The 13041-nt window shown below is 57.6% G+C and overlaps 2 protein-coding genes and 1 long non-coding RNA gene across 3 annotated transcripts; 1 reads left to right on the forward strand and 2 right to left on the reverse strand.

The window, feature by feature from the left end:
- On the reverse strand, positions 1 to 1359 carry LOC147598700 (P2Y purinoceptor 1-like). Its single transcript, XM_086761012.1, has one exon. The coding sequence runs from the start codon at positions 1163 to 1165 to the stop codon at positions 110 to 112; it is 1056 nt and encodes a 351-aa protein (XP_086617138.1). The 5' UTR covers positions 1166 to 1359; the 3' UTR covers positions 1 to 109.
- A 276-nt stretch (positions 1360 to 1635) lies between these two features.
- LOC147598701 (uncharacterized) lies at positions 1636 to 4506 on the forward strand. The gene is made up of 2 exons (XR_015260367.1): positions 1636 to 2469; positions 3724 to 4506. It is a non-coding gene; the product is annotated as an uncharacterized LOC147598701 (long non-coding RNA).
- A 77-nt stretch (positions 4507 to 4583) lies between these two features.
- Positions 4584 to 10631, reverse strand: CCN5 (cellular communication network factor 5). Its single transcript, XM_086760623.1, has 5 exons — positions 10498 to 10631; positions 8002 to 8218; positions 7159 to 7410; positions 6785 to 6978; positions 4584 to 6244 (listed from the first exon to the last, which is right to left on the reverse strand). The coding sequence occupies exons 1-5, from the start codon at positions 10555 to 10557 to the stop codon at positions 6221 to 6223; spliced, it is 747 nt and encodes a 248-aa protein (XP_086616749.1). The 5' UTR covers positions 10558 to 10631; the 3' UTR covers positions 4584 to 6220.
- Between the last annotated feature and the right edge of the window lie 2410 nt (positions 10632 to 13041).

Here is a 13041-nt window from a genome sequence, read left to right on the forward strand (position 1 = left end):
CTGCAGTCACCATCTCTGCAAAACAGGCATCGAGGTGTGGGGGCTGCTCCTGAGAAGAGGCCAAGCACAAACTGAAGTGGTGCATCCTTTGGAGGGGGTGTTGGGTACCTCAAAGCTCATCAGAAGCCTCCTGCTCGCAGAGAATGATGCTCATCTTCTTCTCATCCACCTGACAAGAAGCTCTCCTCTGAAAGGTGGACCCTAGGGACTGGCCAGCTCTTTGGCGAATGGTCCTCATGCGTGACATGCAGTCTTCGCTGGTCATCACGTAGAGAAGGGGGTTGAGGGCGCTGTTGAAGCTGGCCAGGCCCCGGGTCACCTGGTAGGAAACATAGATGTTCTTTAAAGCCTGTGTGCAGGACCCTTGCAGCTGCCAGCCTCGAGACAACAAGTTGAGGTTTCTGAAGATGTGGTAGGGGAGAAAGCAGATGGAGAAGAGGACCATCACGAGAATCACCAGTCTGATGCTTCTTCTCCTGAGGCTGAGGTCCACAGTGTCATTCCTGCAGAGCACCACCACCACGTGGCAGTAGCATCCGATGATGATGAGGAATGGGATGACGAACCCGGTCACAGTGATAACTGTGGTGTACCGCAAGTAACCACCCAGGTTCTTGCGCCCTGTCGTGTCGTGGCACTGCGTCCCCATGTCATCCATCTTGCTGAAGGTGAAATCGGGAGCTACCTGTGCAATGACCCACATCCAGACCATCATGCTGAGCCACACTGAAGAGGTTGCCCCTTGGCACCTGCCCCGCGCCTTCAGCGGGTGCACGATGCCCAGGTAGCGCTGGACGCTGATGCAGGTGAGGAAGCCGATGCTGGCGTAGAGGTTGAGGTGGAAGAGGGCCCGGGTGATCCGGCACCAGCCGTGCCCGAAGAGCCACGCTCTGCCCCGCAGGTAGTAGCTGGCGAGGAAGGGCAGCGTGCTGACGTACAGCAGGTCGGCCAGCCCCAGGTTGCACACCAGCAGGCCCAGGGGATGGCGGGTGCCGTGCCGGGGCCCGGTGCAGAGGTGCCACAGCCCCAGCCCGTTCCCCGCCAACCCCAGCGGGATCACCACCAGGTAGACGGCGGGCAGGAAGCGCTGGGCGAAGGCGGCATCCACGGGGCACAGGGTCCCGCTGCCATTGCCGGGCCACGGGCTGAGAGCCTCGGTGGCCATCTGGTGCCCCAACCCTGCCCACGGGGGGGTGGCCGCTCCTGGGGCGGTGCTGGTCGTGGTGGCTCTCGGAGGTTTCGGTGCGTGGTGAAGCCGTGCCCGTTGCCCGTAGCAGGGGTGGAGCAACACGGGAGCACCTTGCCCAGAACCAGTCCCAGTTTCCCGGCACAGGCGGTGGCTGCTCCCTGCTCCTGCTGGGCCCCAGCCGGGGGGTTTGGGGTGCAGGGCTGTCCCCCGGAGCGTGGGGAGGATATGGCGAGGGCCGCCTTGGCCGAGCGCCTTGATGTCCGGCAGCTTCCGCCACTCCCTTGGTGCCTGCTGCCAGCCCACTTGAGATATTTTGAGCCGGGCGCCAGGGACTGGGCTATTTCGGTTGCGTGCGTGCCTGGAGGGTGCAGGAGGAAGGGAGCAGGGAGGCGGGAGAGGGGCAGGTGGGAAATGTCTCATGACCGGGGCCAAAGCTTTCAGCCGGCTTCTGTTCTGTCCCACTCCGGGTAAGGAGAAACCCCCCATCCCTACAGACCAGGGGCTGGAAGCCTGCACCCCATGAGCCGCTCCTTCCACTCCTGACACCCTTTCTCCCAGCCCCGCTGCTCCTGTCCATCCAGAAATGCTGGGAATCGGGGTAAGACAGAGATCGGCAGCTTCCCATGGAGTGGGAGCTGCCAGCCCTGCTCCAGCAGCGGTGCCAGCGGGCACCTTCCCTACGGCACACGGCAATGACCCGCTCCCGCTGCCTGCTTCTACGTCCCTCCCCAAATAGAAAAACCCTCTCCTCTCCCTCCTTTAAGCAGTTTTGACCCACGCGGGAAGATGATGTGAGGCAGGCTGGGACCCTGCCTTCCCTGGCACGGGAGATGTCACTCAGAAGACGCCTCGGTACCGTGAGGCTGGGACAGGAGTGAGAACCAGCAACGCAAAGAGGACCTCTCAGGAAAGCCAGCCCACGGTTATGCTGCTGAGCAGCTGCTGCACAAACGATGCCAGAAATGACTTTTATCTCCAGGCGCAGGAGTAAACAGGGCAGCGATCAGAAGGGACAAACTTCACCCCGGCAAGCCATAGGGAAATGACCTTGGGAAAACAACCTCAGGTGAAGGGCTGGGCACAGGAAGGGCTGCAGCCACCTGCTTTCCTGGAACTCAATCTGGGGCAGGGGGTGAGAAGAGGCTGGCGTCCCATCCGCCCGTGGGGAAGGAGTGGGGTGAGTCCTGCCGAGCCGTCCTGACTGCCCTTCCCTGGGAGCAGCCGAACGTCCCGCCGGACCATGCTGGCGTAGGGAAGCCTGACTGCCCGAGCTGCTTGTTGTGAGTATCTGTGCATTGACTCCAAAAAGTGCTTGCTGGAGCAAGTAAACGATGGGAAAGCCTGTATATTTCCTGCCTACATGGTACCACCTAGCCGCTACAGGCGTGCCCTGAGAGGTGAAGCTAAAAATCTGCTTCCACGGGGTGTGGGTACGGCTTTTCTGGTGGGTCTGTGCTCCCAGAGCAGCAGCAGAGGAGGGGGTGCTGGGGGTTCACCCCTCGGGAAAGCAGTCCTGCATCCTGCCCCACTCCTGCTCCCTTCGCCTCCCCGGGTTTCAGCTGCCCCTGCAGCCTGGGGTTGGGGTGGCCCTTGCGGAGCAACTTTAGGGAGGTGCTGAAGTGCAGGGTGATGAGAGGAGCAAACTGGGAGCAGCCTCCTTTGTCCCAGAGCATCAGCCAGTGGAGAAACTGAGGCAGAGACAGCAGCTGGCTGGGAGGACTGCTGTCATCATGGGGAAGCTGCTCCCAACAGTGTAGGGAAAACGTTATCTGTCCCCAAAACCAGGGCATGGGGCTGGGTGCATCCTCCCATGGGAAGGGAGGAGCAGGGCAGGGTTTGGGGAGCACTATGCCCTCCACATCTGCTCCCCAGTTGCACTGGAGGCACACGCACAGCAGCACGGCTCCTCTCCCCTGTGTGCTTGAGGTGTTCACTTGACCCATGATTTCACTCACGATAGAGGTGATCAGCTCTGCTCGAGCATCCCCTGTCAGGATGCTCCTCTCTGGTACCGGGCTCCGGCAGGCGATGCTGATGCCAGCACATCCAGGGCAGCGCAGGAGCACAGGGCTGGGATGGCTCCTGCGGGCGGCAAACCTGTAACCTGTGCAATGAGTGTTCAGGGAACCAGTTCAAGGCTCTTCACCAACAGCAAAAAACAGACCTTGATCTATTTTCTTATTCAGCACTGCACTCCCATGCTCAGGGAGGTCTCTGAAAACGTTTAGCTTTAACGAGAGGCTCATCCAGCCCTTCTCAGCCAACTCCATGCATTTAAAAGTCATTGGTCATGAGAACGGCTTGGAAAAAAAAAAAATTCAGGTGCACGTGGCTTACTCATGCAGCAGCGCACGGTTTCTCCTTCAGCTGCTGCGTGTGCTTGCGCTGCAACAAGCCTTGATGTGTTGTGCGCTGCTGGTTCGGGAATACGGTTGTCAAACCACGCGCCATTCATGTGTGCAGATGTGGCAGTATGCCTTGGGGACGGGGATGAAATATCTTCTAGTTTTGCAATTATTTTTTAATCTTTACAGGTGACCACAACCATCTGCGGATGGCCGAGTATTTACCTGCTGCCCCAAAGGAACAGGCGAAGCCCGGGACCCAGGGCATCAGAGTCTGCAGTAAACGTGATCCCCTAATGACCGCGTGTTTCCAGGGCAGCAGGGCTTTAGAGGGAACAGTAAATATTGTGAGACTGGCAATCGAATTGCAGGAGTTGATTTCCCTGTATTCTTAGGGAAAAATAACTCTGATTTATTTGGATTCCTTAATTCATTATTTAGATGTTTTCTACTTAGTGAATCAGGGAGAAATGACATTTTGCAGGAAAAAAAAAAAGAAGAAAAATATAGCAGAGGTGCATTGAGTCATTTCTGTTGGAGATGAGAGTTGCAGGTTGCTTCTTAAAAAGTGACCTTTTGGTTTTTATTGTCACCCAGAGGTGGCTGGGCAGGATTTGGGAGGGGGCGAGAGCCCTGGCAGCGCTCCCTGCCAGCAGCTCCCCCAGCCTTGGTGGCCGTGTCCCACCGTGCTGAAACAAGAACTGGCTTAAAACCAGGATTTTCAGTACACAGGACATGTCTTATCCATGTCAATCAAGGAACGTTGTGGTTTTAATGTCTACATGAACCTCGTGTCACCGCTTTGTTGGCACGGCCATCACAGAGAGAAAAAAGCCGACAAAAGCCACAGACCTTCGTTCTGCGATTTGCTGCCTGCCAGAGGTTCACTGTCTCCTGTTTCAAACTGAATTAATGATTTGTGTTTGGGCAGAGCACCAGATGATCACAGTAAATAATTGTCTTTGTAAGCGATGTTTCACTGCATGAGCAGTGAGACTTTTTTTTTTTTCCCCCCCTTCTCCCCCCCGCAAAGAGGAGACTGAGAAGCATCCTTGATATTAATTTTATTTTCAGCACTTGCAGGGGCCAGGGGAGTGGGTGAGCGGCTGCCTTGGCCCTGCTGCCTTTCTCCCTGTTTGTGGGGGGGTTTTCCCCTGGACGAGAGAGAGGGGAGCTCCGTCTGCCATTCAGCCTTTAGCCCCAAATCTGCCCCAGTATCGCATTGGCCTGGGTTGGGAGGGCACTCAGCTGCTGACGGTGGTGGCACGATGCCAGGGAAATCCTGGTCTGGGGGCAGCAGAAGAGATGTGGGGCAAGGGGGCAGAATTCAATCCAGGATACAATATACTGTAATAATGTTTTCAGTGCTTTCACTTTTTTTTTTTCTTTCTTTTCTTATTTTGAGCAGCCTGAATTGAAGTGCCTCCGCGCTGCCCTGTCCTGGGTCAGGCCCTCCTGCAGCAGCCGAGCTGGCCGAGAGCAGCAGGGCTCTGAGGGCTCACCCTGCACAGACACGCTCCACACCTAGACGAGCACATCTTTATTCTCACTTCCACGAATACGCATCTAAACTGTCCGGATCTCGGCTGGACACATCAGCTAAACCGCCTTTCTCGCCCCGCTGTGGGATGTGCGTTCCCTCGGCATGCTTGTGCGAGGCCGTTAGAGGGCATTTGGGTTTCATTTTTCCGTTGTCCAGAAGAATTATTTCTGTGAGAAAGTAAAGGCAGAGCTGCCGAGCAGCTCTCCCGCGCAGACTCTTGTGTAGCTGGAGCAGCTCCAGCCCGTGGGGAGACGGCCCCGACTCATCTTTGCGATGCATTTTCTTTTTTTCTTTTTTTTCTTTTTTTTTTTTTTTTTTTTCCTGCTTTTCTTTCGGCCTTGGCTGGCGGGGTAGGCGCTTGGATGGCAGGCGGTATGTCTGGTGCTGCAGCGTCTCCTGCGTCTGAGCTCCTGGCTCGCCGAAGCCCTGCCAAACCGCCAGCGCTTTGGAGAGGAGGAGGCCAGGCGGAGCAGGAAGGCTCGTGTTTATTCTGGAGAGGTGGATTAGAGATGCCATCAGGAGGACGCCTCTGCCCATGCCCAGGATGGTGGCTGCTGGGTTGCGGGGTGGGTATTGTGGGACGGCTGAGCTCGTGCACGGTCGAGCTGTGCAGCCCAGTGCGATGGTGACTTGTGGTGCGTGGTCCCACGTGGCTGTTCCTTCTCCGGCGGGCTGGGGTGTAAGGGGTCCCCCCCAGAGATTTGGACATCCCCGTGTTGGATGTGGTCTCCTTTGCAGCCCCTGCAGAGCAGAGCTGTGTGTGTGATGCTCAGCGGAGGAGCAGCATCACCTCTCCAAAATCCCCATGGAACCAGGAAAGGACCAATTCCCAGTTTCTCAGACGGATTCATGCTCATGGAAGGGTTTCCCCATGTCCCATTTCGTTCAGCCTTAGAAACTCAGGGATGCTGCCCAATAACCCTGCCTGGGGCAGTGCGGTGCACAGAGGGGGCAGGTGCTGTGAGAGACTGGGGTCTTGTTCTCTGCTTCCACCCTCCTTTGCAGCCAAAGTCCATCGGTTCTTCCCCAGTTTCCCAAGGGATGCATCCTCCATCTCTGCCGAAACCACAGTGCCGTGGGCTTGTGCCAGACTCTTTGCCGGGACGAGGCGTTGGCTCCGGGATGCGACCAGGGTAGGTACGGCTACAAACGACCTCCTCTTCCCCTCTAGAAAGGCAGAGCAGAGAGTGACGGAGAGATGGAGTGGGGTGGTGGGGCGGTCCCCACGTCTAGGGAGCAGGGGCATGTGGCAGTGCAAGGGCCTGGCCCTGGAAAGTGCCAGCTGCGTGTGAGTGGGACAGTTTTGCACCGCATCCGCACTGGGGCTGTGCCAGGCTCATTAAAGGGATGGCGGAGCCCTGCCACTCGTGTGTATGTGGGGAGCTAGGCGGGAGCTCCAGGTGCATCTCCAGCCTTAGGGGCATGCCGAGCCCACCTGTGTGTCTCAGGGTCACATGGGATCCATGGTGCTCTTGGATTTGAACATCCAAAGACCTCAAAATTCAGGCCTGCACTTGCCATCAGATAGCTGTTTTCCAACCACAGTTTCAGGAGATGGTTTATCTACCCCTGAGACGCAGTCAGCTCATGGCTGGGGAGCGGTGATGGGGTGCCCACGGGTAATCGGGGGTCCCATGGCTCCTGTTGGCTGGCGTTTCCCTTTCTCAGTTGAACCAGTTGACCAGCTTCACTGAAGCCCTCACTTACCGCCGGGGATGCTGCCGGCAGAGCCGGGCAGGGTCTGGCCATGCAGAGCCGCCTCTGAGTCTCCAGCCTGCAGTAGCGGTTCTGGTTGGAGATGCGGGTAGAAAAGCCCACACCGCAGGAGGCTGAGCAGGCGCTCCACTCCGTGCCCCACTCCTGGCAGGGGTATGGCAGCAGCGGGGACACTGCCCCGGGGGCTGGATGAAAAGAGATGAGGGGGGAAAAAGGGTGGTTGGAGCCAGGTTGCTGTGCAGCATGCATAGCCCTGCATGGCGGGGAAACGAGGTGCCTCCTGTTGATATTGATGGTTTGGGATGAAGGGACCATCCCCAGAGACCTGCGTGGGCATCCCCTCGCTGACATGTCCTGCATCTTACCTGCCCCAGCATCCTGGAGGAGGTGCCGGTCCCGGGCTTCGCAGATCCACTCTGGGCAGCACTTCCCCGGCACCTCCACGCGCCGTGGGTAGGGGCAGTCAGGGGTGGGCAGCCGGACGTCCTCCTGGCAGAGCGGGACACAGGTGAAGCCCCCGTCCAGGCAGCGGCACTGGAGTTTGCAGCTGGGCTGGAAAACCTCCCCGTCTCGATAGACTCGGCCGTTCACCTCGCAGCCCTCCTCGACATCTTCAACTGCAAGCAACAGCCGGGGAGCCCGTCAGGGACAAAGTGACAGAGGAGTGGACGGCAGAGGGGACTGCTGGGGGAAACTGGGGCTGGCATGAAGGGACTGAACTGGGGGGCCACAGAAGTGACTGAGAGGTGTGTGGGTGGGTGTGCAGCAGTGCATGCGTCACCCAACCTCCTCCTCGTGCCTGCCTCCTCTTGTCATCTCTGTTTTCAGAGCAGCAGCTCACCATTGCTGAGAAACCTTCCGCCTTTGGCTCTGACCCTGCCTTTCAGGATTTTAAGGTTAGAAAAAGTTTCTCTGAAATTCCTCTGCAGGACCCCCAGGCTCCAGTCGCAGGATGACTGCAGCATCCTCGGGACCCCTGTGTCCATCCCCGCTCTGAAACCCCAGTTGGCGAATGGCATGAGAGCTGGCTTGGAGCCACAGCTCCGTCCTGCAGCCCAGCTGCGTGCATCAGCCTCAGGTAAGCTGCTACTGGAGCCCAAACAGCTTCCCCGAAAGCAGTGAGGGGTGCCTGGAGCTGTCTGGGGCCCTGGCTGGTGCGTGCTGGGCTGGGGGGCATCCCCAGGGCGAGCGGGCACCCCTGTGCTCACAGTTGCAGGTGGCTCCTGTCCCTGTGGGCGCTGCGCTGTAGTCGCAGACGAGGCCCTGGCTCCGGTCGCAGACGTGGAGGAAGTCGCAGGGCTCTCCCAGGCGCCGGGCGCAGATCTTGCAGCAGCCGCAGCCATCCAGGACCAGGGGGGACCCGCGGGGGCAGCGGGGTGGCACCCAGGGGCAGTAGCATGGCCTCCGGCACAGCTGGGCACACACCTGTGGAGGCAAAGCCATTTCTGATCCAACACATCTTGTTTTTTGGGTAACAGCTGCTTTTTCACTGGGACTGACAGGTAATCCTCTCTCAGTCATGGGGACAGATTTTTGGTGAAACTCTGAAACGGAGCAGCCTGGAAAGCCGTTGCCTTCTAAAGGCACAGCGTGATGGGCACCCATGGAAACCAGGGAGAACCAGGGGTGCTCAGGGTTCTGCAGGGTGGGAATTTGAACACCCCACTACTCTGAATGGAAAGGAGGAGGATGGAGCTGCAACACCAACGTCCCAGGTAGTGGTGGTCATTTAACGGGGCTGGTAGCCCCGGAAGGAGAGAGGGGGAGGAAGCAGCCTCCCCTGACACCCGCTGCTGGGGCAATGGGTTGTGCCCAGCTGGAGATGTGGCGTCGCAGGGGCTGAATGCACACGGTGAGGGCCCAGCACCTCACTCCAAGCATCTTGACACCTCCCATCCCTGGCAAGAAGCAGGGCATCGCACTGGCCGGGGGGGAGCCGAAGCCAAAGGCACCTCCCTGCTTCCCTCCCCGGTCCTGCTGCCTCGCCTGCCTCTCCCTGCCTGCAGCACCCACCCCGCTGGGCCAGGAGCCCTGAGATGGGCACGGTTTGGGGGACTGGGAGCTGCATCTCGCCTCCCAGCTGGACTGGGCCATTACCTCGGTAGGGCTGTGCACCACGGCTGTTTGCCAGGGCTGTGCCCGGCTGTTCACCCGGACAGGTAGGTGTTTGTATCGGTGGCTCATTCTGCTCACACAATTACCCGGGCACAACCAGCTTTTGTGGGCAGCACTCATGCTCCCATCATGTCACACCTGACAGGGTTTGTTGCAGGTAGGGCCTGAAGCCAAGTGGTTTGGCTCTGCGGTTTGGACGTGAGCTCTTTGCCAGTACTGGCCTGACAGTGTGCCCAGCAGTGAGCCCCCCACAGCAGCTCCGAGCCGCCGGCCGGCAGCCCCACCACTCTGCTTGCGGGGCAGCAAGCAAATGTGCAACCAAAAAATTCAGCCCTGTGATGGTCCAGACACTGGTGTCTCTGCTGAGGGTTCAGCTGGACCATGTGGTTTTTAGATATCATTTTTCTTTCTCTTTTAGTTTCTCCTAGTAGCATCAGGTCTGACGTGACCAGTTAGACAGAGAAGGTGGGTACTGGTGCGCTATCTGTTCTCCATTTGCAGGAGTTCAGATGTTTTTCATGGGCCTGTAGAAATGTCAGTACCAGGAGGTAAAGTATATCCAAATGGACTGAGCAATCTGGTTCTCGTTCCAATTTTATCAAGGAGCAGCATTATCAGTGTGGCAGAAGCCAGAGGCTCGCGGCAGGGACCGAAGGATGGGCTGTGGTGGCCAGCTTTGGGCTGGAGGCACGAGGGCCCTTGGTGATTCTCCAGGCACTCACGAGCACCTGGGGCAGGAGTCGTTTCTCTGTTCACAGCTTACCCAGGCGGCCAAGGGCATTTTTCATCTGTCTGGAGGCTGATACTACAAACAAATGCTTTAGAAAGATTAGCCAAGCCAACTCGATTAATCCATTTCCCTCTGCTCTTTGTAATTAACTTGTCTTTAGATGACAACGTGGCTCCCATCAGAGATCTTAACTCTCTGGGAAAGGAGTCAAACAGGCACGACGCTGCCACGATGTCCCTGCTTGCAGAAGGTCTGCCTTGGGGTTCAAGCAGCAATTAGAAGAAGTTGGAGCTGAGATACCCCAAACTTTTCAACTTTCCTATTCTCTGCACAGGGAACTATTTTCACACAGAGTCCAAAAGAGAAAAAAAAAAAAAAAATCACTACAACAGCACAAATCCTGTCGGAGACATTGGCTTTGCCTGAGCATCCCTGGGGAGGGAGGAGAGCTGAGTAACGCCGAGGCCGGTGCTGGCTGCTTGGCCCCCAGCCTGGGGAGCCTGGGCAGGGACCAAGGATCTGCAGGAGCTGCTACCGCCGAGCTGCTGCTCGCTCGCTCTCGGGGACGCATACCACAGCCCCGGGCGCGGGAGAGCCGCAGGGGCGCGAGCAAACAGAGCGCATTGCTGTCATTCCTTGCACAACCAACGCCTTTGGCCCATGGATGTTAAGACCCCGCTGCTCGATTTCAAATCTCTCCCAAGACAACAGCTTTGCCCCTGTGGGACTGCGTAAATACAGCCACCGGGCTCTGAGCAGGGACGCTGTAACACCCCAGTCCTCCCTGCATCTCACTTTACAAGAAGCGGGTGCCTCCCCGAGCAAGGCTAAAGCCGCCCCGGTGCCCCATCTCCCTTACCTTGGAGAGGATGCAGAGCAGGGAGAGGAAGAGGAGCTGCTTCTCCAGCTGGAGCCTCATGCTGCTCTCCCCTCGCCACTTCAGCACATCACCCCCCGGGCAGTTTGGAGGCAGCGGCGTGTTCCCGGGATTTAAAGCCCCGCGTAGGTCCTGCTGCTGTTTATACTCTCCCTGCTCTGATGTCACTCGCAGGCTCCAATATAAACATGAGTAGGTTTGGACAAGCCTCAAGGCTTTCTTTTTTTTTTTCTTCCCTTTTTTTTTTTTTTTTTTTTTTTTTTTCCCCAGCCCACATTCCAGCTGCCATTTCCACTCCCCTCAAGGTGAGAACCTGCTGTCTACTGGGAAAGCGAGCGGAGGGAAGGGATGCTTTCCCAAGGAAGCACGGGAGAGGGGCTGGGGAGCCAGGCTAGCAGGGTGAACCAGCTCCTTGCTGCCAGCCGTGACCGGGAGGGAAGGTCCATGCCTCTTCCCAGTGACCAAGGCCTGCCCAGACAGAGCCAGTGTCCTTCTGGATTTTGAAGGGTCTGGCAGGGCTGTCCCTGCTGCCACAACCAAGCAGGAGCAGGGCACCCACCAGGGATTTGCTGTGGTGGCGGTTCTGTCAGAGCATCCCCTGTCCTGTGTGGGGCTGGGGCTGCCCCGGAGGCTGCTGGGCTGGGCGGGTTGGATGCTCATCCTGTGGCTTTGCCCCAGGTCCACGCTGCAGAGAGGGCTGCAGTCCTGCCCTTGCAGAAGCACTGCTCATTTCAAACCTTGTAAAGCCAAATTCAGCTTCTGAAAAGTTACGACTGTCTTAAGCAATCATGAGAACTTAAAATCCAGTTTCAGGGAAGAGGAGCAGGTGCTTGGGATTTGCCTCCCAATGCTTTACCACTTTTCAGTCTGCCCTCTGCAAGCTTTCCTCACAGCCACTCTGTCTGGGGACCACAGGAAAGAAAAAACTAAACACCTCAAGACCTTCAGGAAACTGAGCCCCTTCTCCACGTCCCCATCCCCCAGATCTTCTCACAAGATGTAAGAAGGGGAATTTGTGAGCCCAGAGCTGGACGGAAGGCCCTGCCGAGGACGCGGGGTGCCCTGCGGCTCCCCCCAGCCCCTCTCCTGCACCCCCTGGGCTGCAGGACACGGTCTGGGGGCCGGGAGCGCTGCTCCTGCCCCAGCCCAAGGGATGGATCCCGACGGATGCACACAGATTCGCAGTGTCTCACAGGCATGATGAGAACTGCTGCTATATACGATACGTTATGATATACATTGGCAAACACACGGGAGGAGCTGGGCGATGTAGAAGCAGAGCACTGAAGCTGCGTGACTAGGAGTGATGCCTCATTCCTCGCTCCAGCTTTTTTTCCCTTCTTTTTGCTTTTGCTGTTGCAAAACGGGTCCTCAGTCACCTGAGCAGCAACCCTGACCTCAGCTCCGCCGCTTGCCGTAGCCTGGAAGCCAGGGCACGGAGCAGGGCGGGCAGAGCTCTCCCGTTACCACCCCGATTCTCCACCTTGGTTTTGCTTCATTAGCCGCAACCAGTCTGTTAATGAAGTCATGGCAGCTTGTGGAAATACCAGGCCACCTTCCAAAGGCTGCTGTCAGTTATCCTGGCACTGGGGTCTCCGCTTCTCACGTTGGAGCCCCAGCCCCGTGCATCACCCAGGCTGTGCCCGGAGGTCTGGAGGTCTGCACTGCCCACCCTGCCCGTTGCAGGGGAGGCGTGAGGACGGTGCCTTGCTCCATCCTTGCTAGCAGGTGGGTTCAGGCCCTACTTATGGGTGCTCACAAGCCAGAAGGTTTGATGATAAAGGCTGGAGGCACATCTCATGCTGCTGTTTTCTCCTTTGCTCCCCGGAGCTGATGCCATCCCGCCGGCCACTGCGTTTCAGATGCCACAGCCGAGCTGGACATCCCGGAGGCGGCTGCGGTGTCTCCATCAGGAACAGCTCAAGAGCAGCCAAAGCGCTGATCCAGCCTTGCTGCAGGGGAATAGTGAGTTCAATTAATTAACCCAAGCTTGTGTATATTACGGACTCCCGACTAACGGGCGTGACTTCATTTCCCAGTTGGAAATCAGGTGACAGCGCTGGTAAGGGAGATAAAAATCTCTGGTTGCCCTCAGTGAGCAGCTCTGGGAGCAGCCAACACTCTCATGCATGAGGCCTCAGGGGGCAGCGGGACATTCCACGGGGGGCTGGGGCTCACGGCAACCCAGGGAGCCCACTGGTGAGTAACCCCTCTGGGATCCCACGTGCCCACCCAGGCCACCGTGCCGGGGGACCAGGGGCATCACGCAGAGCCTGGCAGAGCGATACAGCCCCTGCGCAGGTTTTGGTTTGCAGAGCTGCACGAGAGCAGCAGGTTAGCGGTTCGTTTTATAAAAACTCCAGTTATAACCCTCCCTCTCTGGAGCGTGTACCCATACGTGTCCTGTACCATACGTGTGATTTCATAGCCAGTAACCAAGTCCATATGTTGTGCTCCGCAGTTTCCATGGTATTATTGTCAGGATTTTTGGGGGTTGTAATTTTTTTTTTTTTTTTTTTTTTGGTC

This window comes from Chlamydotis macqueenii, chromosome 16, assembly GCF_036417535.1.
Source record: "Chlamydotis macqueenii isolate bChlMac1 chromosome 16, bChlMac1.mat, whole genome shotgun sequence".
In the NCBI taxonomy this organism is placed as follows: domain Eukaryota; kingdom Metazoa; phylum Chordata; class Aves; order Otidiformes; family Otididae; genus Chlamydotis; species Chlamydotis macqueenii.